Here is a 23,795-nt window from a genome sequence, read left to right on the forward strand (position 1 = left end):
CCCACGAGCTGCCGGTGGTCCTGCTTCGCCTTCTGCATCTGCTTCTTTGTGCTTTGAATTTTTGATTTGGCTTTGTGCTTCTCTGTTGATTTGGCTTTGTGCTTGAATTTTCTGCTTCTGCTTTTCTTTCTTGTTGAATTTTCTGCTTTGTGCTTGAGTTTCTGCTTTGCTTCTCCATTGTTGAGTTTCTGCTTCTGCTTCTCCATTGTTGATTTGTTACTTTCTGTTTTTGCTTGTGTTAAATTTGTGTTGATTTGTTGATTTTCTTCTTCTCTGTTGATGCTGTTATTCTTGGAGGTGGAGGTGGAGGTGTTGGTGTTTGTGCCGGTGTTAGTGCCGGTGTTAGTGTTGGTGTTGGTGCCGGTGCCGGTGTCGGTGCCGGTGCCGGTGCCGGTGCCGGTGGTGGAGGTAAAGGTGCCAGTAGTGATGAAGGGTATTTTTGTCCAAAAAATTTTAAAAGGATGATTTTAATACGAAAAAAAAAAACGTTAAGGACGTTTCTAAATCGAAAATTAGATGAGGGACGGTTTCAATTTTCACGCTCAGCTTTAGGGACCAAAACAACACTTAATCTTTAAAGTTACTAAAATAACCTAAAAAAAAAGACAGCCCACCTTGCACCGCCAAATGCTGCAGGTTCGGCAGTGCGGGGATTGGTAGGTTTTAAAAGTTTGGTCGGTCCAAAATCTCTCCCCGTTTTGCCTTTTTTTTTGGCAGGTTTGGCCCAACAAGTCACCGTTACCATAAATGATGAGGAATGCTAAAAAACAAATAGAAGTTATTATTTTTAACCAGCAATTAGTCAATAATATTTAAAAATATGGACTAAAAATATATTATTAAATTATTATATTTAGTAATGTTCATGAATCGAGCCAAATTTAATTAAATCCTGATTTATGTCTAAAAGGTCATAGGGTCTATTTTGATGCGACCCGAAATAAAATGGATTAAATAGGATTAACCCGATATAAAATTAGTATATACAAAATTTTAAATTTTATATACTAAAGTAATAAGATTTTATTTTTAAAAATTAAATTTAATAAATATTATATCATATTTATATCAAAATAAATTACTTTTAACAAAATCAATACCGTATAATATAAAAATATTAATTTAAATATAAAAATATAATATGACATTATTAATTTCACTTGAAAATATATATTTTTTATCATAAAAAGTAATTTTTCGATGAATCGAGTGATCCGAAGTACAATATGAATCTAATCTAAAAATAACATCAAATAAAAATAATAAATTAGAATCCAATAAAATAGATTAAAATTTAAATTGAATTTCAAGTTGAACTGAATCTCAAACACCTCTCATTAAACTAAAAAATTAGATTAATAATTAAAGATACTGACTAAAAATAATATTTTTTTTCGTTTGGAGTTTTTTTCATAAATGATATGTTCTGTTTAATGTTAGTCGTCCTATAACTCTGGCAAATTGATGATTACTTGCTTTAGTTATTAGTAGAGTTCGTTCATATAAACTATGCTTTTAAAGATAATACAGATTCGGGATTTGGATCCAGGGTAAAAAACACAAATAAATCATGGGAGGAAACTTGTTACATGAATAAGTCAAATGGAAAAGTGACTTACGAATCAGCCAAAGCCTATTTTTATATAATTCGAACCTATTTGGTTCGAACTCCATTTGAACATAAATCGAACCTATTTGGTTCGAACTTCATAGTTATAATTCGAACCTAATTGGTTCAAATTACTCTTGATTTCGTGCCTCAACTAATTCGAACCTAATTGGTTCGAATTACTTTAAATGCAAATTGAACCAAGATGGTTCGAATTAGTAAGGAACAGAGCTGAATATGTTACGTGCATGGGATCGGAATTGATGAATATGTTTCGTTTAAGGAGTTTTAAACAAAATGTGTATTGAACACGCATGGGAATAAATTATTCTACGAGTTAAATTAATCAAGACATGATGCGGCAATTAAATAACATCAAAATGCAAAGTACAGATGTTTTCAGAGTAACACACACATACATCTAAAGGTGGATACGAAGTAACACTGCTAACAAAATACATAGACGAACATAGGTAACATACAACTCGGCACAGAAATCATCTAAAAAGGTGCGACCCCGTGAAGCAACGACGTGGAACCCGTGTCCTCTGACCTCTCCGGATAAACGGCTCCTGATCCTCGATCTCCTCGTCCTCGTCCTCGTCCTGCGGGGCTGGCTGTGCAGGCGTCCTAGGCTGGACATGTACCGGTCGGGATGAGGATGGCCCGGCAATTGAATGTGACCCAGCAGTATGTGCCGAAGCTGGGGTACCACCCAAAGCGAAATACTCAGGAGGAGGCACGGAAGGCAGCTCATTCAGATCGACATCTAACGGTACCTGTGTCCCCGTCGTCTGACTCCGCCCAGGGACAGCCTCATCATCATGCATGATGGCACTGATGTCATCAAAGAAGGGGGATCCAAGATCCTCATCAAACCCAACACCGGCAAGTAAGTCTGAAAACGTGCTGCCTGGACTCACCCATGGCCTACTCTCCTGACGTGTGTGGTCGTCAGGGGGAACTCCAACAAAGTAATCTCCGAGCGTCCCCTCCCCAAGTCTAGCCTCAGCATGGGCAGTGGGATCTCCGGTGGCGTACCCCTGTCCACCAAGGCCACCAGCCTCACCATCGTCCTAGCCCGCAACGGGTGCCCTCCGTCTGCCTCCACGCCCTCGTCCTCGACGACCACCCCTACCTGCCTCATCAGCCTCGTCGATAGCCTGCTCTAGCCACCTCCCCTCACGCTGGCTCCGTTGTGTCCTAACACGAGCTCTCCTCTCAACCCGACGCCTATCAGGGACGTCGTCGACTCGATCCATGTCAGGAACTCGCCCAGGACCCCTCTGTGACGCCTCGACAGGAATAGGAACGCCCCTCGCACAGTCTCCTCATCGGCTCCCTCGGGGCACTCTCCGAAAGTCTCCTGGAACCAGGTGCAGTTTACTACGAACTTCTGAACCTGGCTCGGAGGAGGAATCACTCCAAGCAACTCCTCGAACCACACCCAAGCTGGACGTCCACCCTCGATATACACATGGAAGTCTGTAAGGCAACCGCTGACATAACGCGTGATCGTGCACTCTCCAAAGGGCATATGAAAGGTGTGCGTCTCAGGACGCCACCTCTCGACGAAGGCGCTGACAAGGGGCTCATCTAACCGGAACCATCTATCATTCAGCCTAGCCAGATGGTATAACCCGGCCATCTGCAAGTAGGAAACATAATGCTCATCGAGTGGCATGCCTTGTTGCCGCCGCATGCTCTTGATGCATCGCTGTGGCTGCGCATTAAACGGACCGCATTATTAGAACCACATACAATACTGCTAACCAAAAAATAAACTAACACAATAAACCAATTACATAAACCACTTACATAAACCATCAACACAACCGCATATAAAACCACGTACAAAAAACTACTTACGCTAAACCACCAACTAAACCGCATGCAAAACCACTAAAATAAACCATTTGCAATACCACTACAACAAACCACTAACAATACCACCTAACATAAACCACTTACATAAACCATTAACAGAAGCGCATATAAAACCACTACAACAAACCACTAACAATACCACCACGATAAACCACTAACATAAACTGCCACTAAAACCACATGCAAAACCACTAACTCAGATAAACCGTGTGCATAAAGTTTTCTATCTACTAACCTCGTCGTTGATGACCCCGGCTATATGAGCAACCCCGTCCAACCGGTACAGCCTTGCAGGATCGTCCCCCATCAGCTGAGTCTTCGGTTCTACTATTTCTCGGATCGAATCTGGGTCGTTTTCTCTGAGATTTGGTGGGGTATGGAAAAGGATAAGTAGTTCGAATTTGCTTGATTCGAACTCCTTATATAGCCCAATTGTTCATAGTTCGAACCAATTAGGTTCGAATTATTGGAGGCACGTAATCAAGAGTAATTCGAACCAATTAGGTTCGAATTATAACTGTATAGTTCGAGCCAAATAGGTTCGATTTATGTTCAAATGGAGTTCGAACCAAATAGGTTCGAATTATATAAAAATAGGCTTTGGCTGATTCGTGAGTCACTTTTCCATTTGGCTTATTCATGTAACAAGTTTCCTCCCATGGTTTATTTGTGTTTTTTACCCTTTGGATCCATGAACGGGTGATGTACAACAGACAAAAGGTATTATTTAATTTTAGACCTCGATCTATGGGTAAAAAACCTAAACAAGCCAAAGGGATATCAAATTTACACAAATAAGCCAAAGCAAAATCTGATTCATCAATCAACCAAATGACATTTCTATATAGTTTGAACCAAATAGGTTCGAACTCAATTTCCAAGTAATTCGAACCAAATAGGTTCGAATTACACATGTTCCCATAGCCACATAATTCGAACCACCTTGGTTCGAACTCAACCTCCATAATTTGAACCAGCTTGGTTCGAATTACACAGACCGTATTTCGTACTAGCATGGTTCGAATTAGTGAGGAGGAGAGCTGTATATATATGGTGTGAAGATGAGTTGCTATTATTAGAGTGGGGTTACATGGCTAGTGAGGAGAGTTTCACTGTGTTGGTTCACCACAGAGGATCCATTAAGAAGAAAACTCGTTCCAGTGTGAAGTTCACTGATAAGGATCCTCTCTGTATTATCGTCACGCCTACGACGAGGTATGAGGACCTTGTTAGCTCTGTACTGCCGAAACTCGGTCTGGAAGGTGTGAAACGGGTTAAGAAGTTTTTTTTATCGATTTTCAATCACGGTGCTCCAGAACACCGTAAAGTACGATTGTTTCACGATCGGGAGTGATGAGGACTTGCAGGTCATGTTTCATTGTCGCTGGCAGTTTCCAGAGGTTAGGACACCAGAACTGTTGGCAAAGTTGGTTGACGCGGTGTCCAGCTTGGGGGTTCAAATCGGAATACCACCACTTTAGCCACGGTAGCCGGTTCTAGCTCCAGACCTGCCGTTGCATCTTCCTCCGTCCCTGCGTACGAGCCACCCGTCCAACCTGTCGCCTCCCCTTCGTTCGCTGTTGATCTCATCGGCAGTGTAGGCGACAAGGTCGGTGAAGGTGGGTATCTGCCGACATCTTTACAGTGTGCTGCACCGGCTGGGGTTGGAGATGGATTCTTGGATGATCCAGAGGACGATGATGTCGAGCCGGATATGATTGCTGATGACAGTGGCGATGATGTTGGAGCAAGTGAGCCTGCTGGGCCGGGCGGTGGTTCTAGCTCTGGCACGCAGCAGTACCCTCCACATTTTTCCTCTTTGGACTTGGATGCCATGAGGCAGGAGGGGGTTGCTGGGCAGCCGGCTGGATTTGGCGCTAGAGATGCTGAAGGGTCTGCAGGTCTGATAGAGTTTCAGGTTGGTCAGCAATTTTCGGATAAAGAAGAGGCCCTGTTAAGTGTCAAGACTTACAGCATCCGGCGAGGGGTACAGTACAAGGTCGTGGAGTCTGACTATTGCCGGTATGTGGGCAAGTGTTCTGAGTTCGGAAATGGGTGCACATGGTTGATTCGGCTCAGTCTCCGACAGCGCAAGGGGATTTGGGAGGTCAAACGTTACAACGGACCGCATACTTGTCTCGCCACCTCCATTTCCAGCGACCACAGGAGTTTGGATTACCATGTCATATCGGCATTCATTATGCCAATGGTGAGGGCTGATGCATCCGTCAGCATCAAAGTGCTCATAAATGCCACCGCCGCACACTTTGGGTTTAGGCCGACTTACAGAAGGGTCTGGTTGGCGAAGCAGAAGGCTGTTGCCCTCATCTATGGTGACTGGGATGAGTCGTACAACGAGCTCCCAAAGTGGGTGTTAGGAGTGCAGTTGACGATGCCTGGTACTATTGCAGTGCTAAGGACGAGCCCTGTTCGTGTCGGTGGACAGTTGGACGAGTCTCGAGCTTATTTTCACAGACTATTCTGGACCTTTCCACCATGTATCGAGGCATTCCGTCATTGCAAGCCCCTAGTTAGTATTGACGGCACCCATCTGTATGGCAAGTATGGGAGAACGTTGCTTGTCGCGATTGCACAGGACGGGAACTCCAACATACTCCCTGTTGCATTCGCATTAGTCGAGGGTGAGAATGCTGAGTCGTGGTCCTTCTTTCTCTCCCACCTGCGTGAGCATGTGACACCGCAGCCGGGTCTGCTGGTTATCTCGGACAGGCATAACGGCATCAAAGCCGCCCTTGAGGCTCCTGACGGAGGCTGGTTACCTCCGTCTGCATACCGGGCATTCTGCATTCGACATGTTGTGGCAAATTTCGCCCTCACCTTCAAGGTCAAAGACGCAAGGAGGCTACTTGTAAATGCGGCGTACGCTAAGACCGAGGTCGAGTTCCAGTACTGGTTTGATATTCTTAGGACCGAAGACCCGACGATGTGTGACTAGGCTAACCGGATTGAGTATTCCTTGTGGACATAGCATTGTGATGAGGGGCGTAGATTCGGACACATGACGACGAATATATCTGAGTGTGTGAACTCGATCCTCAAGGGTGTCAGAAACCTTCCTGTGTGCTCGCTAGTCAAGGCAACATACGGAAGGTTGGCCGAATTATTTGTTCGCAAAGGGAGGGAGGCTGAGGCGCAGATGGGTACCGGACAACAATTTAGTCAGCACTTGGTGAAGTGTATAGAGGCCAACTTGAAGACGGCTAGGTGCTTCACGGTAACTGTGTACGACAGGGATAACTCCGAGTTCATCGTCGCAGAGACAACTCCGACTGGTTCTTTCTCACTGGGTACCTACAGAGTCTCGCTTGCATCTCACACATGTGACTGCGGATACTTCCAGGCACTTCATTTCCCGTGTCCCCACGCACTGGCATGCTGTGCCTACTCACGGCTTACATGGGAGCCTTATGTCCACCAGGTGTATCGTCTTAGTTCGGTTTTCAGTGTGTATCAGATGGGTTTCACACCTCCCATTCCGGAGGGTTTCTGGCCACCATATGACGGGCCGACTGTCATCCTTGACCCCAATAAGAGGCGTGCGAGAGAGGGTCGTCCCAGGTCCACTCGGATACGGACCAATATGGACGAGGCAGATCCGAACCGGTCAAAGAGATGTGGGCTTTGTCGGCAGCCCGACCACACACGTCGGAGTTGCCCACAGCTCGGAGGAGCAGAGCACACACGGGGACATGATTAGGTGTATTGGTGGCTTTGGTACTTTTGTTATTTCAATTTCGCGTTTAGATTCTACTATTATCGGTTTTCTTGCTTGTAGTTGGTGACTGATAGAATCGTTAACGTTAGTGCGATGTACTTTGAATGAGATTTTAGTTAATGAATATGTTCTGTCACCGCAGTTTTAAACGAAATGTATGTCTAATGCACACCAGCAAAAATAACTTTACAAGTTTTATTAAGACATGATGCGGAAACTATGTTCGTAACTTAAATTGCTTGCTGGAACGAATTCTGAGTAATTCGAACCAAACTGGTTCGAATTACTTTATAAATATTTCTTCAGTGTAAATCGAACCTATTAGATTCAAATTATTAAGTTAGGGTTCGAACCAATTTAGTTCGAATTATGTTGCTTTGTTCTATAAGTGTAATTCGAACCTATTTGGTTCGAATTACTTGGAAAGTGAATTCGAACCTATTTAGTTCGAACTATATAGAAATATTCTTTGATTGATTGATGAATCAGATTTTGCTTTAGTTTATCTCTGTAAAATTAATCTCCCTTTAGCTTATTTAGGTTTTTTATCCTCTATCTATTTATCTCTTTTTATTTGCAGGTTTCACGGTAAACCAACAATGCATTACAACCTTATCCATGATTTTGATATATTTTATCCGACTGATAGAAGTCTGGTCAAAATTTGCCAATATTTTTGTAAGGAGAAACAAAACTTGTGATTTGTGAAAGGTAGAAATAAGAGAAAAGAGAAAAAAAAAAAAAGGAAAGAAACAAAAAAAAGACAGCAAGGATGGGACAAAGAAAACAGAAATAGAGGCAGTGTCTATGGAAGGGACACGTAACGCAATCGTCGCATAAGGAGAAGGTGGATATTGTGCACATTTATCGGTGCCTGATTTCCACTCATCCACGTTGTTATCTTCGATGCCAAACGCATTCCTACTTGTACTTGCTACTGCTATTTAATATCCATTAGGCCCATATACTAATATTTAATTAAAAAATATAGATAGACAATAAAAATATTAAATAATATAATTAATAAATATATTAAATATTTATTTTATTAAATATATGAATAATTATTTTAATATTAAAATTTAGATAAATAATTTAAAAATATAATATATTTTAATTTAATTAATAATTATTTATATTATTTAAAAAAATTATTATTTATTTAACCTTAATTAACGTCCTTTGTTTAACGTGTGAAAACTGCGATGAATACTGCACCGAACATGCGTCGTCATTTAAATGTAGGCACACCTTGTTACTATTAATACGAAGAAAACAATACCAATATTATTTATTAGTCAATTCCAATATATTAATTATTCTAACAATTTAAAGTAATAGTAAAAGTATATAAATAATTGTAACTAATACAATTTTTCATGTAATTTTTTTTGGGATTTACATGAATTGTTTAATATCAAATCATAAAATTGTTTACTTTAAAAATTTAAATTAATTGATAAATATATATTAATAATTATATCTAACTGGACGAATTAAAAAAGGAATGTTGGATTGGACCTTGTTAGTATTGGTAAACATCTTTTTAATTTATAAGGCGAGTTCTTTGGTTCATATGTAGAAAAACCTTAGTAATGGTAGTATTTCTGATCTACAATGTTCCAAGAAAGCCGTCCCATAATCATAAGCTTCCAATTACAGTGCATACTGAATACAGAATCCCATAACGAGACCATGTGACCATTCTTCTTCTAAAATTAATTAAAGTAACACTATATCATAACATAACATAAGAGATGCACTAAAAAATTGTATAATTTTTGTATGAGACAGGAGGGTAAATGTGATTGGTGAAGTAGGGTAATGAAGATGTTGACCCGTATTTCTATCCGCGGAAGCGGCACAATGAATTGAAGTTGAAGGAGAGATGAAGAGAGAAAGCATGGGGATTGGGGAGGGTACTTTGCTAAATAAAAAGAAAACAAAAAGGACACACAGAATCCTCGCACTGTCTTATGTGACCTGCTCACCTGCACTTCACTTTTTGTCCAATCCTATCTTCTTTGTTTAGGTTGTCGTGTCTTTCTTTTCGTTTTGCAAACTGCAATTCATCTCTCTCTGTTTGGCGGGAAAACCAAGCCATGGTTTGCCAAGATTCGTCATCGGAGACTGCTCCATCGCCGGAGCTTCTTAAAACTGCTTCTCCTTCTTCAGCGGAATCCAGCTTTCGTGAACTCGATGATGCCTTTCTGCAGGTTTATCACTCTCTCACTCTCTCTTTCGATCTTGCTCGTTTTTCGTGTTTGCTTCTTGCTGTGTCATCTTGTCACCGATCAAAATTGATTTTAACTTTCAAGTTGAGGGAATTGGAATCAGGATTAACACTCTCTGGATTTGCATTGCATCTTCATTTCTTTCTTTTAATCTAATAAGGATCAAAATAGATAGATGTATTCCTGGAACTGTTAGTTTATCTCTGGATTTGCTGTTAGTTTATGTTTATCGCTAAGGTTGAGTTCAGTCTTGGAACTATCTCAATTCTCTGGCGGTAACAACATAAGTAATCCATGATTTATTCTTAGACTTTATCGTTTCTTTATTCTCTGGATTTGCTGTTAGTTTATGTTTATTTTTCGTGTCACTGTCATTTTTTTCGCCTTCAATTTACAGACTCAAACGAGAATTTGGCTCGGGGAAGTATTGAAGATAAGATTGAATGAGCAACTCATTATATCCGAACTCCTTGCTGATGGAGAATTGCTGTACTTAACTTTCTCTATTTCTCTCTCTCTTTTTCTTTTGTTAGCCTACACTTTCCGTTATTCCTATTTTTTTGGTATGTAATTAAGTTTTGGAAATTGCTAAGAACCAGAATTTTTGCCATAATTGTTTGCACCATGCAATAGTTGTTTCCTCTTTGAACCTTTTCCCAATAAGCAAGAAGTTACATGGTTATTGGTTACTGTAAAGAATAATAAATGGTATGTTTTAGTCCAAGCAAACCTCCAGCAAGATTCAATCAATTTGAGATTAAATACTTTGACTAATTGACTTCACCTGTCATAAATTAAAGAGGCTACTTTTTAGCCTTAATATCTTTAATTGAATTAAAAGCTAAAACTAGGACCACTTTAAATGATTAGTACAAGGATTAAACTCCAAGAGGAATGGAGCTGAACATGAAGCTTTTGCATTGGCATTTCAGTATATTGTTTGGAATCTAAATACAAGTTAATTGGTTTATAGGTTTTTAGTGTCAAAAGTGGTGTGGAAATTGCTGTTGGCAAAGCATATGGAGCTAAAACACATAAAAGCTTCCAAAAGCCAGCCATTTGCTTCTAAGAGTAACAGTGGGAGATATAGACCTTATTCTAATGTTGATTCATTCCTGAAGGTAAATTATTACATGACCTTTCCTTTCGACAGAATTCAAAGGAAGATTTGCCAAAATCATGTCTACTGATTTAAGCATATGAGTACGTTAGTAGAAGAAAGAGAAACTCTGGAGCCTCATTTCAGTTAGTTCTAAATATTTTCAAATTTTGGTTGGTGAAAACAGACATTAATGAATGGGTATCAAAGTTATCTCTCTTTTTTTCCTATACAGATTTGCAAAATCTTGGAATTGACTGGAGTTGACCTATTCTCTCCATCAGATGTTGTTGAGAGAAGAAATACTCGAAAAGTATGCATGTGTATACGCTCATTCTCCAAAAAATTAAGGTCTAAGGATATAGATGTAAGTAAGTTGCATAAAATATCACTTATGAACTCCAGTCACCTGCTCTTGTATCTTGTCCTTTAAATTTTGCTTCTTGATAACATAAAAACATGTTGCCAGGTTCCAGATTTTGATATTGTTAATGTTACTTGTGCCGTAACCATGCCGAAGGATGTGGTTGGATACATACGTAAAAGCATAGAGCTGTCTCACAGAAGGCCTGCAGATTCTTCCACTTATTACTTACAGAAGAATTCAGGGCAAGAATCCAGGGAGGTGTGTCCTTGTTTTCACTAATAAGTAAAAACAAAATTACTATATTGCCAATGAATGGTCACATATGTGAGTTTCATGTTCTGTACCCTTGAGCCACTGCTAAATGATTTTGCTACTTGTATCTCTAAAACAATGATGCTTCTGTAGGTCTACTACTCCGTTACAGACTCGATCAAAGATTGGGAAACATATTCAGACCAATCTAATGACACAGAAATCAGACATCTAGTACATCATTTTGATGACTTGTGTGATTATGAATCAGAGATACAGTGCAATTCAACTTCTTCAATGGTTGAAAATGATTTTATGTCCACCAGTTTAGATGAACTGGGCAGTCGAAGCCGGCAGAGACCAAGAATTTCTGATGATGAGTTTCAATTGTTATGCTCAAGGGAATTATTACAATATCATATCTCTGAGACTCCTTATTCCGGGAATGTACATGTTGACTTTAGTGGTGGTATACCTCATTTAGATACTAGGGGCCAAGAAAGTAGAATGATGGAATTTGGTTACACACAGAATGAATTATTAAGAGATAATGATTCGATCCTTGGAACTCCTATGAATAACAGGATGTCAGTGATAAGAGATGTTAGCTCAAATGCGAAAGATAGTTGGGACCAGGATCTGCTCATTGAAGAAAATATTCCAGCAGATGTACATAAAAGTGCTAGTTCTCATGGCTCATGCGCAACTCCATTGAGTATTGAAAATGGTAGATGCTTTGGAGCTGGTGAGAATATGGAGGTTCTACATGAAGTACTGAACTTGGGAGACCAATTTGAAGCAGAGAATGATTATCAGAAAAGCGATCAGTGGGAAGGTATAAAAGAATATGAATCACAGGAGAAAATGAAGTATAAGGAAATTGAACATGAAATCACTTATGGAAAGTATACATATTTTGTCAAGGAACTTGAGGAAACCGAGCATTCATTATATTCTCCTGATTGCTTCCTATGTAATAAGACTGATTCTTCGAACAGAGCTGTCTCCGACAGCAATGACATAAATGCAACTATATCAGAAAAGTTTCTTGTATATGAGGACTGGAAGTCTCAAGTTGATTCAATTTCATCGTCGCTTAATAGCTGTAGCCAATGTGGGAAGCTGCTGTCTTGCCAGTCCTCTTCACTACCCCAGTTTTGTAAATGGGACCAGAAAGGAAAATTTCCTATGACAAAAAGTGGAGCTATAGACAACAATGAATCCTCACATGAGGAAACTATGACTCATAAACAAGAAACTGCTGAAGCGTATGCGGTTGGTGCAACTGATTTCAAGTCACTTGTAGATGATGAACAGCCAGAAAATGATAGTGAGGCTATAGCATCAAATGCTATGAGTTTGGATAACTGTGAAGATGGAAGTGAAGGAGTAATAGATATGATCACCAATGATGCCACTGTTCCTGCCAACTATGATGAAGATGTATCTAACACTCGGATCTGCATAACAAATCAAAGCTCAGAACTTGAATGCAATGATGGTAATCAATCAAGTCAAGACGACATGGTTCTCGTTTGCCATACAGAACATACCCTTGAGCCTGAGTTACCTGTTCAAGTAAGTTTTTCTGATGCTTTATCAAGCAATGCTTACTTTTCTTTTCCATTATATGCAGATTGAGCCTCTTGCAATTTTCTTGTGTAGGAAGTAATAAATCCGGACAACGAGAGTGCGCACTCCTTTGACAATTTAGATGAGAAAGAAGAGAAAATTGCAGAAATATCAAAGTCAAAACCCCGAAAGAAGCTAATACTGAAATCAGTGTTTGGTGGTGCCACTGCTGTTGGTTTGTTATTCCTGTTTTTGCACCTAAGGTTCGTGTTTGACTCGTTTTTTAGGTTGTCAGGTATTTTTTATTCTGTTTCTTCTTTGATTTGGCCTCCTTTAGTTTTTTATTTTGTTGTTCTAATCTGTGTTTTATGATAGGAGGAATGACAAAGACAAAGATGCAAATCCAGAACCAAGTAAGGCATTTAATGATGAAGGTAAAGAAGAGAGTAAGAAATATTCACCACCAAAAGCAAAGAGGACTACTGAAGGGGTTTATTCAGCAGAGAAGCTTAAATTGAAGTAATTGATATTTGAGCCTCTTCTATAATAATAAAAGGTAAAACAAGATTAGAAAAGAAAAAGTAAAAGAAAGCATTAGTTTCTTCAACTTGAGATCTTGGTGCTTACTGCTTAGGGCTAGAGATACAAGAGTATTAGTTTAATTGGTTAGTGAATAATGGTTACTTTGAGATGGTCAAAAGCCAGCTCCTGTAATTTTTTTCCTCCTGTGAGGGGCTACAGAGATAAAACTTCAGAGTAGCCTTTTTTTTAGAAGCACACTCATCATAAAGTTCATACTTTACGGACAAAATAATATCAAATAGAATAAAACTCTACATCCAAGTAATTTAATCAACCAAGTTCAACCAAATCTTTTAGATTTACACACTTTTTTTTCATGCATTCTTCTTCTTCTTCCTTCAAATTTAGGCACGCACATTCTTTTTCACCCCTGATGCTACGTCTTCTTCTTCTCCTTTTCTTATTAGAATTTCTTATCCTCCCTCTTTTTCATCCTTCTCCTCTATCATCATTATCATGATCATCATCATTATCGTCATTGTCTTCTTCTAATACGTATCGTCGTTATCGTTGTCGTCGTTATTGTTATCGTTATCATCGAATTTTGCTGTATTGATGACATTGTCTGATCCAAAATTGATTTGGATGTGTTTTTGTTTAAAATTGACTTGGTCTGTGCTTGTTTTGAAACGAATTTGTTTGTGTATCGTCATTATTAAGTAATTTCAGTTCATTTGGAATTTAATTTTCAGTTCATTCTGGATGCAATTTTGGTTCATTTCTGAGTGAATTAAGGTGCATTTGATATTGTTGTTCTACACAATTCAAAACTCTTCTTCCTCACATTCCCTTTTGAGAGAAATAAAACCAAGAAAAAGAGAAGAAAAATCAAACAAAAAAGAAAAAGGAAGAATAAAAAACTCCTCAAAACTCCTCATCAGATTCTTCTTCTTCTTGTTTTATTCATCTTTTCTTTTTTATTTTTTTCTCATAATTATTCTTGTTTTACTCTCTTAACAATAATAAAAACATGAAAAATCAAACAAAGAAGAAATGTATAATGCTGCAAAATCACTTGATGGATTTGGATGTATTTTTGTTCATGATTCAATTTTGTTTATATGCTTGTTTTCGAACGCAATCATTAAGTAATTTCGGTTCATTCTTTATTTAAATAAGGTGCACTTGGTCTGAAACGAGTTTGTTTGTGTATCGTCGTCATTAAGTAATTTCAAGTTCATTCTAGATGTAATTTTGGTTCATTTTTTAGTGAATTTATGATCATTCAATTTTGTTTGTGTGTTTGTTTTTGAACGCAATCATTAAGTAATTTCGGTTCATTCTGGATTTAAATAAGTTGCATTTGATCTGTGCTTGTTTTGAAACGAATTTGTTTGTATATCGTCATAATTAAGTAATTTCGGTTCATTTGAAATTTAATTTTCTGTTCATTTTGGATGTAATTTCAGTTCATTTCTAAGTGAATTAAGGTGCATTTAATCTCGTTGTTTTGCACAATTCAAAACTCTTCCTCCTCATGTTCTACTGCTTTTTCATTTTCTTCTTATTTTATTTTGTTATAATTCTTCTTGTTTCATTCTCTTGAGAGGAATAAAACCAAGAAAAAGAGAAGAAAAATCAAATAAAAAAGAAGAAGAAACTTACAATGTTGCAAAATTATTGAGAGAAAGAGAAAAAGAAAAAAATGCAGCAATAACAGCAGCAATAAAAGAATGACGATGAGGAGAAAACACGTAAAGAAGAAGAAACGCGAAGAAGAAAAAGAAAGAAGAAAAAGGAAGAGGGGGAGGAGGTGAAGGAGGAACATGAAGGAAAAAAGACGACAATGACAATAACGTAGAGCCCGCAAATATAATCACGCTCTTTTAACGTTAAATTTATAATGCTTCATGCTTGCTTAAGTCTATTTATAAATTATAATAGATACCAAACAAGATAAAAATGATTCATTCTTGTTATTCCTATAAAAATACATAGACATACAAATACCAAACAAGTTAATATTGCTGAAAAGTTGATTAAATCAATTAAGGAATTAATTTAATCATGTAAAAATTGAAATACCAATTTGATTGTTATCATTAAATAATTTTGACCATGTCAAATTACTAGTCACAAAAAAAAAATACAAAGCGAAAAATTTTGATTAATAAATTACAGGCCTAATAGTATTAGGATCTTATACTAGTTAAATACGTTGACTAAAGTGAGTCACTTTAAGTAACAAACCTACACAAGTCATTGAATCAGTCTCACTATATATATATATAATCAATCCAATATTAGCTTGAAATTCTGATAACATTTGTCCTAGACAATCAGCAAAAAACCAGCAGATTCTGCAGACACATTCAACAACTTTGACTTCAAATAAGCCTTATATAAAGCACTGCTCTGAAGCTTGAGTTTCACATTGCACAACAAAGCTCAAGAGTGAGTACTTAACAAGCAGATATATTTTGCCATTCTGGACAGAAAGCCTTGCTCCAGAAACAACCCAATATCCCGGAGTATCTTCTGGTCCCCTGATCATTTCAGTTGTGTCCACAAATCTTTGAAGCTTAGGAGTGTGAACCGGAGCAGGGCGTGCAGCAGAATATGTATTAGAGCCAATGGTCTTGTCACCAGGTTTCGGACGACCCTTTTGTCCCTCCTTCGAAATGAATGACAATATGCCACCATACTTGCGGCTGAAATAGCCAATGTTAGAGGACTGATCCCACTGAGGTGGCTTCTGAAGCGTGGCGCCGATGACCTTGGAGAAGCGCAGCCTCAAAAGCAGGCACTTCTTTTCAACTTGTAGTTGTGCTCCTGTCACCATGGAAAGACTGTCATCTGATTCAACAGGAGCTGTACACACATATGAGAAGCAGTTCCATTTCACTTTCTTGTGGTTGCTGCAGCTGTAAGAGTCACATGACAAGTAAGCGTTCGCGTTGTCTGAGAGTGGAAACGACTTTGGCAGAGAAGCCAGATGCTGCAAGTGAATTGCCAATCGGTTGCTTCTTCTTCCTTCCAATTGTAATCTCAATCCAATCACTGGTCTATTGCCTACATCAACCTAATGTGATCAAAGGTGAGTGCAACATTCTTGAAAATTCACCAATACCAATGCTGATGATATGATTCAATACTCACAGGAATCGTGTTTATGTAAAGCTTAGGGCCAAAGATACTAAATCGAAGCCAGGTGTTGACTTGGTGCCTCCAATGAGAACCGAGACGAATTTCACTAAGTACAGGTGCCCATTGTCTTGGCAGCTGAAACTCGAAAAACTGATGAAGGTCTTCAGTTGGAGGTTTGTCTGTTTAAAAAGTCACAATTCATGTGCAGGGTTCAGCTAATTCAGATATTCATGGCACATATTCTGTTTTGTGGTGAAGCTAATATATCAAATAATTGCTTACAACGAAGGTAAAGGTTTATGGCATGGCTCACAAATCCACTTCCTCGGATACTTCTCAATAGTGTTGTCAGAGGCAGAAGAATCATTGATATCACATCAGGTTCTGAGTCTAAAGTATCCAACCATTCACCATGATACATCTTTCCTCTTCTACCACCTCTTCTATCGTGTATCACAACAATATTCTGGAAACAAAGATGAGAGGCAACTAAACCAGTAGCGAAAGTTGAACGAGATGCAAAGTAAATATGGGCATGCAGCCATGGATATATACCTCTTTGGTGTTGCATAATTCTTGAGAAGCAACGCAATTATTCTCTGCAGAATCCATGAAGTTGTTGTTAGCTGTATCCTTGAGAATTTTCTGAATACTAGTTGGATGAAGGTATGATGGATCATCTTGCCTAACATATATCACATCCTTCCCTCCCATGCTTACCCCAACCACAACATGAGTTCCAAAACGCTCTATAAACCTTTGATGATGAAAATAAAAAAGAATTAATTAAACATCATTTTGAAGTCACAAGCACAGATCAGACTCACCTAGCCAAGTACTCAGGGTCCCATGAGGATGGCACTGCTTCTTTAACATGGTCTTGGAGCTCACCATGATACCTTTCTAACTCAATGGCATAACGTTTGATGAACCATCCATCATATGCAAGAGACTTAATGGTAGTCAACTCTTTTATGCATCTCCCAGATAATCCAAATGATGCACAGAAATGACCAGACGCAGTTTTCCCTCCCAAGCACATTTCTTGGTTGAAGTGCTCCAACATCTTCAAACATGTTTAAACATCGAAAGGATTAGTTTATTAAACTAAAGCAAGTAAGCAAGAGAAGATGAAGATGAAGACGAAGATGAAGATGCCTCTTGTAAGGTGAGAACTTCAGAGTGGACTCTATTGGATTCCCCTCTGACACATTTGATGGAGTCAGGGACATCTGGAACTGAAAGGCCTTCAGGAATATCAAGATGGCGGCACTGTTTCTCATTGATGAGGATCAACCGTGAACCCTTCTTACAGTTACCAAAATCTATATCTTGGGTTATGTCAAAACCCAAACCAATTGAGTTTATTGCTTTCTGGGCAGCTTCAAAACGTGTATCTATTCTTCTTTCCATTACTCTCAAACTTGAATGAACAAAACCACTACACACTGAGTTAAGATGAAATTAAACCAAGTCAACGCAAATCTAAAAGACTAGGTTTCAAAGATTGTGTAATAATTTCATAATGGAAGTAGCAAGGAGGAATAGAGGGTCATTCAGTGCATTGACTTGTTGAGTGGATTAGGTTTGCATGCTTTTCAGTTTTCAGATACTAGCTATTAACTAATATTCGCGGGATTTTAGTCCCAGCAGTTAATTTACATGTATTAATAAGGCAAACTATTTAGAATGAACAAAATTTGTTTTCTGTTTTTTGTTTTTTTTAAATATTTTCAGTATTAAAAAATAATAATTTTGATGCACTGTGTAAAACCGTTTTACATGTGCATCTAATCACATATTTACATGTGCATCTAATCACATAATGGCATATTAGCAAAAATAACTACCTTTTACATTGATTGTGTGAATGATTATTCAAAAAAAGGGTTATAATTGCATGATTGTGTAAAATGTTTTACACTATCAATACATCAAAATTAAACTCTTAAAAAAATTACAAAATACCACATAAAAAAAATTAAAAAATAAATTTATAGTATAAAATCACCAAATTTTAATAATAAAAAGGCTTTTTTTTTTAATTAAGCTTAGTGTCAAAATCCGATCTTCAAAATTTTTTAAGAATATATGTTTAATATTTGACTATTTTTGTTATATTTTTAATTTTTTAAAAAATTATTTGTCATTCATATTTTTTGATATTATTTTTTTTAGTAATATAAATTTTCATTTCATTTTAGTAGTTTAACAGTATTAATTAATTAAAAAAATAAATAATGTATATTTAATCTCCTAAACAAACTATCACTCTTTAATTTTAGTCCTTAATGTTTTGTATTTATTAAATACAAATATTTAAAAAGTTTTTTAATAATAAATTTATTATGTGTTTTTAGCCTTTAAAATACGTGTTAACTACATCCTTTAATTAATGATGATGATAGCGCCTTAGCGGAATGTCTTTTACATGTCTCATAATTTAGTTTGTTAGCCCTGTTTTATTATATAAAAAAAAACTAAAGTATCAAAACTAACTATAAAAAATATAAACACTGATAACATTGATCATAGAAAATTTAAAACTAAATTGTGCCCACAAAAAATAATTTCTATTAGACAAATCTAACCAATAGTCAATTATTTAGTAACGAAGAGTACTAGAGAGCCAGTAACTTTTGTGTTTTATAACCATTAATTAGTCATCAATAATATTTTTAACAGTGTGAGATTATATCTAATGATGAAAGATCACTCTTTTCTTTTAATAATTAAATGCTTACTACAAAACACAAAAATTACTAGCTCCCTAGACTTTCTATTTAGTGATACCGTTAATGATTTATCTACATGTAAATTAAGTGTTTTAACTTCTAAGTGACATTGATATGAAAATTCAATTAAATAATGAAACTAAATAGTTAAAAATATATTATAAATTCTAAATTTTTTTTCTACCCTTGACCCTTTTCTTCTTTTCCAAAAACTAAACTTCTCCATTCATCAATTCCATCACTATAACCATCCACTCTTCTCTTTCTTCATCAACCCATATTTCTTTTTTCTTCACTTCCATAATGGAAGAATCCGGCTCTTCACTTCCATAATGGAAGAATTACGCCGGATGTGAAGGAAAATATACCGTCATTACTGTTATTTTCTCTCAAATTTGGAGACTTCCTCTTATTTTTGTTGTTGTCCTTGGCTGTGACAACGGATTGCGATTGGCCGAAGAACAAGTTTTTATTTTTTACTGCCGCCGTATGAGCTTCTCTTGCTCTTGCCAAAGTTCATAATTTTATCAGATTTTGACTTTGAGTAAATAACGTTGTCCATTGCTCGTTTTAACGTTGTTACTGTCAAATCTAAATTCCAAAAAGTTAAAATCTCTTGAGAAAAAGCATTGGTTAACATGAAAAGCATCTGTCAAATTCAAATTTCACTTCTATTCTTATTATATAAAAGTTGATACTAAATTCTTTTATGGAAAAATCACCCATATAAATCATAGGATTAAAAAAATTACGTAAATCACCCAAATCTTATGCACATGTCCCTAATGCATGTAACTATGTAAATCGAATCAGTCTTTGTCGAATTACAAGTCCTATATAAATCGAATTAGGCTTTGTCGAATTACGAGTAATAATAGTAAATCGAATCAATGTATGTCGAATTAGTATGTAAGAATGTAATTCGAAACAGGGAGTTTCGATTTACTAGGGAAGCAAATGGTTTTGAGCTCGCCCATAGTAAATCGAATAAGGGAGTGTTGATTTAGCAATGGTTTTCGAATTGAGGTAAATCGAAGCAGCATAATTCGATTTATATACAATGTAGTTTCAATGTAAATCTTTGGCCCCTAATTCGATTTACTCTCTTTCACCCTATATATAGAATTCGAATTAAATTCATTTGAATTACATTTCACCTCCCTACCCCCACCACATCCCAAAATCCAAAGAAAATAAGGCTGTGCTACAAATTTGATACCACAAAAATGAAAGACGACCCAAATCGAATATATCGCTTGGATGGAGTTGCACATATTGTTGGTCGTGCATATCGAGAGACCTCGATACACAGTGAGAATGTCCAAAAAAACGGTGGAAATAAGCTTGCTCCTCATCGATTTAGCCACCCAATTGCACAGGACTCGTCCTTAACATTACCACACTACCCGACATCATCATCTGCACACCTAGCACCCACCGCGGCAACTCATTATATGACTCTTCCCAGTCTCCGTAAATCTGAGTCACGACCTTCAACTTAGCTATCCAACCCCTCCTGTAAGTCGGTCAAAAATCAAAATGGGCCTCTGTCGCATTCTGCAGTACCTATATCGACACGGCAGCATCAGCTCTAATCATAGGCAGTATGAAAGTCGAGATCACATGGTAATCAAGCTTCCTGTGACCACTAGAAATCGAAGTGGCCAGACAAGTATACGGTCCATTGTACCGTTTTACCTCCCAAATATCCCTGCGCTGGCGGAGACTAATACGAATCAACCATGTGCACCCGTTGCCAAATTTCTTACACTTCCCATGGTACTTATGATAATTGGATTCCAACACTTTATACTCAACCCCACGTCGGATGTTGTAAGTCTTCATGCTCAGCACGGCTTCCCCTTTATCCTGAAACTGCTTGCCAACTTGGAACTCAGCTAGTCCTCCTGTATCCTGTGTGTCTCTGGCCATAAAGCCTCTAGGCACGGCAGGTTTTTCCTGCTATCTCATGGCATCCAAGTCCAAAGTTGAAAAGTGTGGGGGGTATTGCGGAGTTCCTGAACTAGCCACTCCACCACCCCCAGCTGGAGTACTTCTCGCATCCTCATCATTGCTATCATCGGTAATTGTGGCGGGCTCCACATCATCATCATCCTCATCCTGATATACATCTTTCACACCATTCGGTGCTCCACCCTGTCGGGATTTCGGTACCACATCAGTGTCGCCCACTTCTCCATCACGAGTGCGGTTTAGCAGCGAAGGACGGGGATGCAACCAAAACTGCCTCAGGCTCAAGCACAGGTAGAGATGAAGAGGCTCCAACAGGCCTCGAACTAGAGCAGGTTGCCATGGTAGAATGCTGAGAATTCTGGTTAGAACCTCCTGAAGTAAAGACCACATCCACAAGCTTGGCTAACAACTCAAGGGTCCTCACTTCCGGGAATTGGCGACGACAATGGAACATAACTTGTAAATCTTCGTCGCTGCCTATAACAAACAAATAATACTTCACATCATCCTGCAAAATGGAAATCAGAATTCTGTAGAATAACTTCTCCACCCATTTCACGCCTTGCAGCCCCAGTCTTCAGATTATAGTATTCTGAAACTCAGTGAAACTCGTTGAAGGTTTGAGAAAAACACTAAGCGGCTCCTTATTAGTAAACTTAATTCTGGAACGCGTTTTTTCTTAATTTATCATCTATAGTGCACCAAAACTAAAAAACTCTCATCACTAGCCATTGTGATGCTTACTATGATGAAGAATTCACACTCAACAACTATTTATATACGTTTGTACCATAGTATATCAAATTTGCTTCCATCCATTTATATTAGTTCGTATGTTCATACTAAATCGAATTGAGCTGTGTAGTTTTATTCATTGGCTTTCCTCCATGTAAATCGAAGCATCTCCAGTCGATTTACTTGTTTTTTATTGGCATGAGTAAATTGAATTTGCCTCAGTCAATTTACTAGGGTTATGAGTATATCGAATCAACCTCCTTCGATTTACACGTGTACATACTAATTCGATTGATGCTCATTCGATTTAGTACCAGCATGGATAATTCGACTCTACCTGTATCATATATATAAGAATGTCCATTAGGGACATGTGCAAATTGTATTTTGATTTGGGTGATCTACATAATTTTTTCAAGCCTATAGTTTATATGGGTGATTTGCCCTTCTTTTATAGTGTGTTTAGGCCATATTTCCTCTTCTAACGATACCATGTCAGCAATTTTTGTTACTTAGCGAAATTTGAAAATCAACTAATAATCTTTTAGTAAAAGATTTTTAAAAAATAAAAAAAATTCTTATCTATTATTATTCAATTAAAACATAAAAAGCTAACTAAATATAATAAATATACATTAAAAGTATCATAATAATAATAATTAAAAAATTTTCAGTTAAAAATTATAAATTCTACAACTTATACATATTAATACCCTTATTACTACATTTGGTCTACTTATGCATGCTACATAAGACTCTACTACTCTTTATTTTTGAATCTCTCATACCAATTAATGAAAACTCCTTCAAATAAGTTTACATTTGTCACATTTTCTTACTAAATACATTCAAAATATATCATGATTATAAATTACTTCATAATTTTATATTTAATTTTTTTTGTATTTTTCGTTATTATTCATTTTTCTAAACCCAAGTAAGTTCAAATTTGGTACATCTCTTTACTAAGTATATTCAAATATATCATTATTATAAAACTAATTTATATTTTTTGTGTTTCTCATTCTCATTCATTTTTAAAAATTTTTTTCTTTAATTATTACAATCCAAAAAATACCATATGAGAAGATAAAGTATGACAACTAACATAAAGGGTTAAGTACGATTTTGGTTCCTAAGGTATAAGTCAAAAATTTTTTTCGTCCCGAACATTTTTTTGCATAAAAAATCGTCCCTAAGATTTAACTTAGTTTTAAAATCGTCCTTACTTTAGGGACCAAAACGTACAGAGGTGGCGATGGAAACAGAGGCTGATCGTAGACAGCTTCTTCTTCTTCTTCTTCCCTTCCACCTTCTTTTTCTTCCCTTTCCCCTTCTTTTTTTTTCTCTTTTTTTTTTATTTTATAATTTTTTTATTATGAATAACTTGGTCCAAAATTTTAATATTTAAGTAAAAAGGATGATTTTAAAACTTGGTTTTAAACCTTAGGGACAATTTTGTATGCAAAAAAGGTTGGTGACGAAAAAGGTATGGAATAGGCGCGAACTATTTTCTCAGATTTACCGTCGGATTGTTCCAACAGTAATCCGACAGTAACATATTTTAGTTAAATGTTGTATTTTGGTGACACGCAGTGGGTTATCGTCAGATTTATCCGATGGTGAATCCGACGGTTTCAGCTCTAAAATTGAGAGCGCGAACCTTCTCTCCTTCATTTCAAAAACCCTCTCTCTCTCTCTCTCTCTTAAATTAAACCCTCTTCTTCATTTCTCTCTCTACCCAGCCCAGCCCCTTCGCCACCGCTCCAGCCCACCGTCGTTGGTCCCGCTCTATCGCTGCTTCTTTGTTTCTCTCTCTACCCAGCCCTTTTGTCACCGCTCCAGATTTAGGTACATCCTCACTCTCTATCTCCATGACATCCATTTCAAAATTAGAAACCAAAATTTTTAATTGTTAGTGTGTTA

General features: G+C 37.4%; 3 protein-coding genes across 7 annotated transcripts; 2 read left to right on the forward strand and 1 right to left on the reverse strand.

Annotated features, from left to right (window-relative positions):
• Positions 1-6,515: 6,515 nt before the first annotated feature.
• Positions 6,516-7,214, forward strand: LOC114925001 (uncharacterized). Its single transcript, XM_029291255.1, has one exon. The coding sequence runs from the start codon at positions 6,516-6,518 to the stop codon at positions 7,212-7,214; it is 699 nt and encodes a 232-aa protein (XP_029147088.1).
• A 1,525-nt stretch (positions 7,215-8,739) lies between these two features.
• On the forward strand, positions 8,740-13,612 carry LOC112733003 (uncharacterized). Of its 5 annotated transcripts, none has more exons than XM_025781844.3 (8): positions 8,740-9,448; positions 9,864-9,955; positions 10,440-10,587; positions 10,801-10,932; positions 11,035-11,190; positions 11,338-12,762; positions 12,850-13,051; positions 13,132-13,612. In XM_025781844.3, exons 1-8 carry the CDS (start codon positions 9,335-9,337, stop codon positions 13,272-13,274), a joined length of 2,412 nt encoding a protein of 803 aa, XP_025637629.1. In that variant the 5' UTR covers positions 8,740-9,334; the 3' UTR covers positions 13,275-13,612. The 5 variants fall into 5 exon arrangements, with proteins under 5 accessions (XP_025637629.1, XP_025637630.1, XP_072068505.1 ...); XM_025781845.3 differs by having other exon boundaries at positions 12,850-13,019; XM_072212404.1 differs by having other exon boundaries at positions 8,824-9,448; positions 10,440-10,711.
• A 1,742-nt stretch (positions 13,613-15,354) lies between these two features.
• LOC112733004 (MACPF domain-containing protein At4g24290) lies at positions 15,355-18,077 on the reverse strand. The gene is made up of 6 exons (XM_025781848.3): positions 17,584-18,077; positions 17,253-17,491; positions 16,981-17,182; positions 16,708-16,891; positions 16,438-16,604; positions 15,355-16,360 (listed from the first exon to the last, which is right to left on the reverse strand). The coding sequence occupies exons 1-6, from the start codon at positions 17,836-17,838 to the stop codon at positions 15,677-15,679; spliced, it is 1,731 nt and encodes a 576-aa protein (XP_025637633.1). The 5' UTR covers positions 17,839-18,077; the 3' UTR covers positions 15,355-15,676.
• Positions 18,078-23,795: the final 5,718 nt, after the last annotated feature.

This window comes from Arachis hypogaea, chromosome 13 (genome assembly GCF_003086295.3).
Source record: "Arachis hypogaea cultivar Tifrunner chromosome 13, arahy.Tifrunner.gnm2.J5K5, whole genome shotgun sequence".
NCBI lineage: Eukaryota > Viridiplantae > Streptophyta > Magnoliopsida > Fabales > Fabaceae > Arachis > Arachis hypogaea.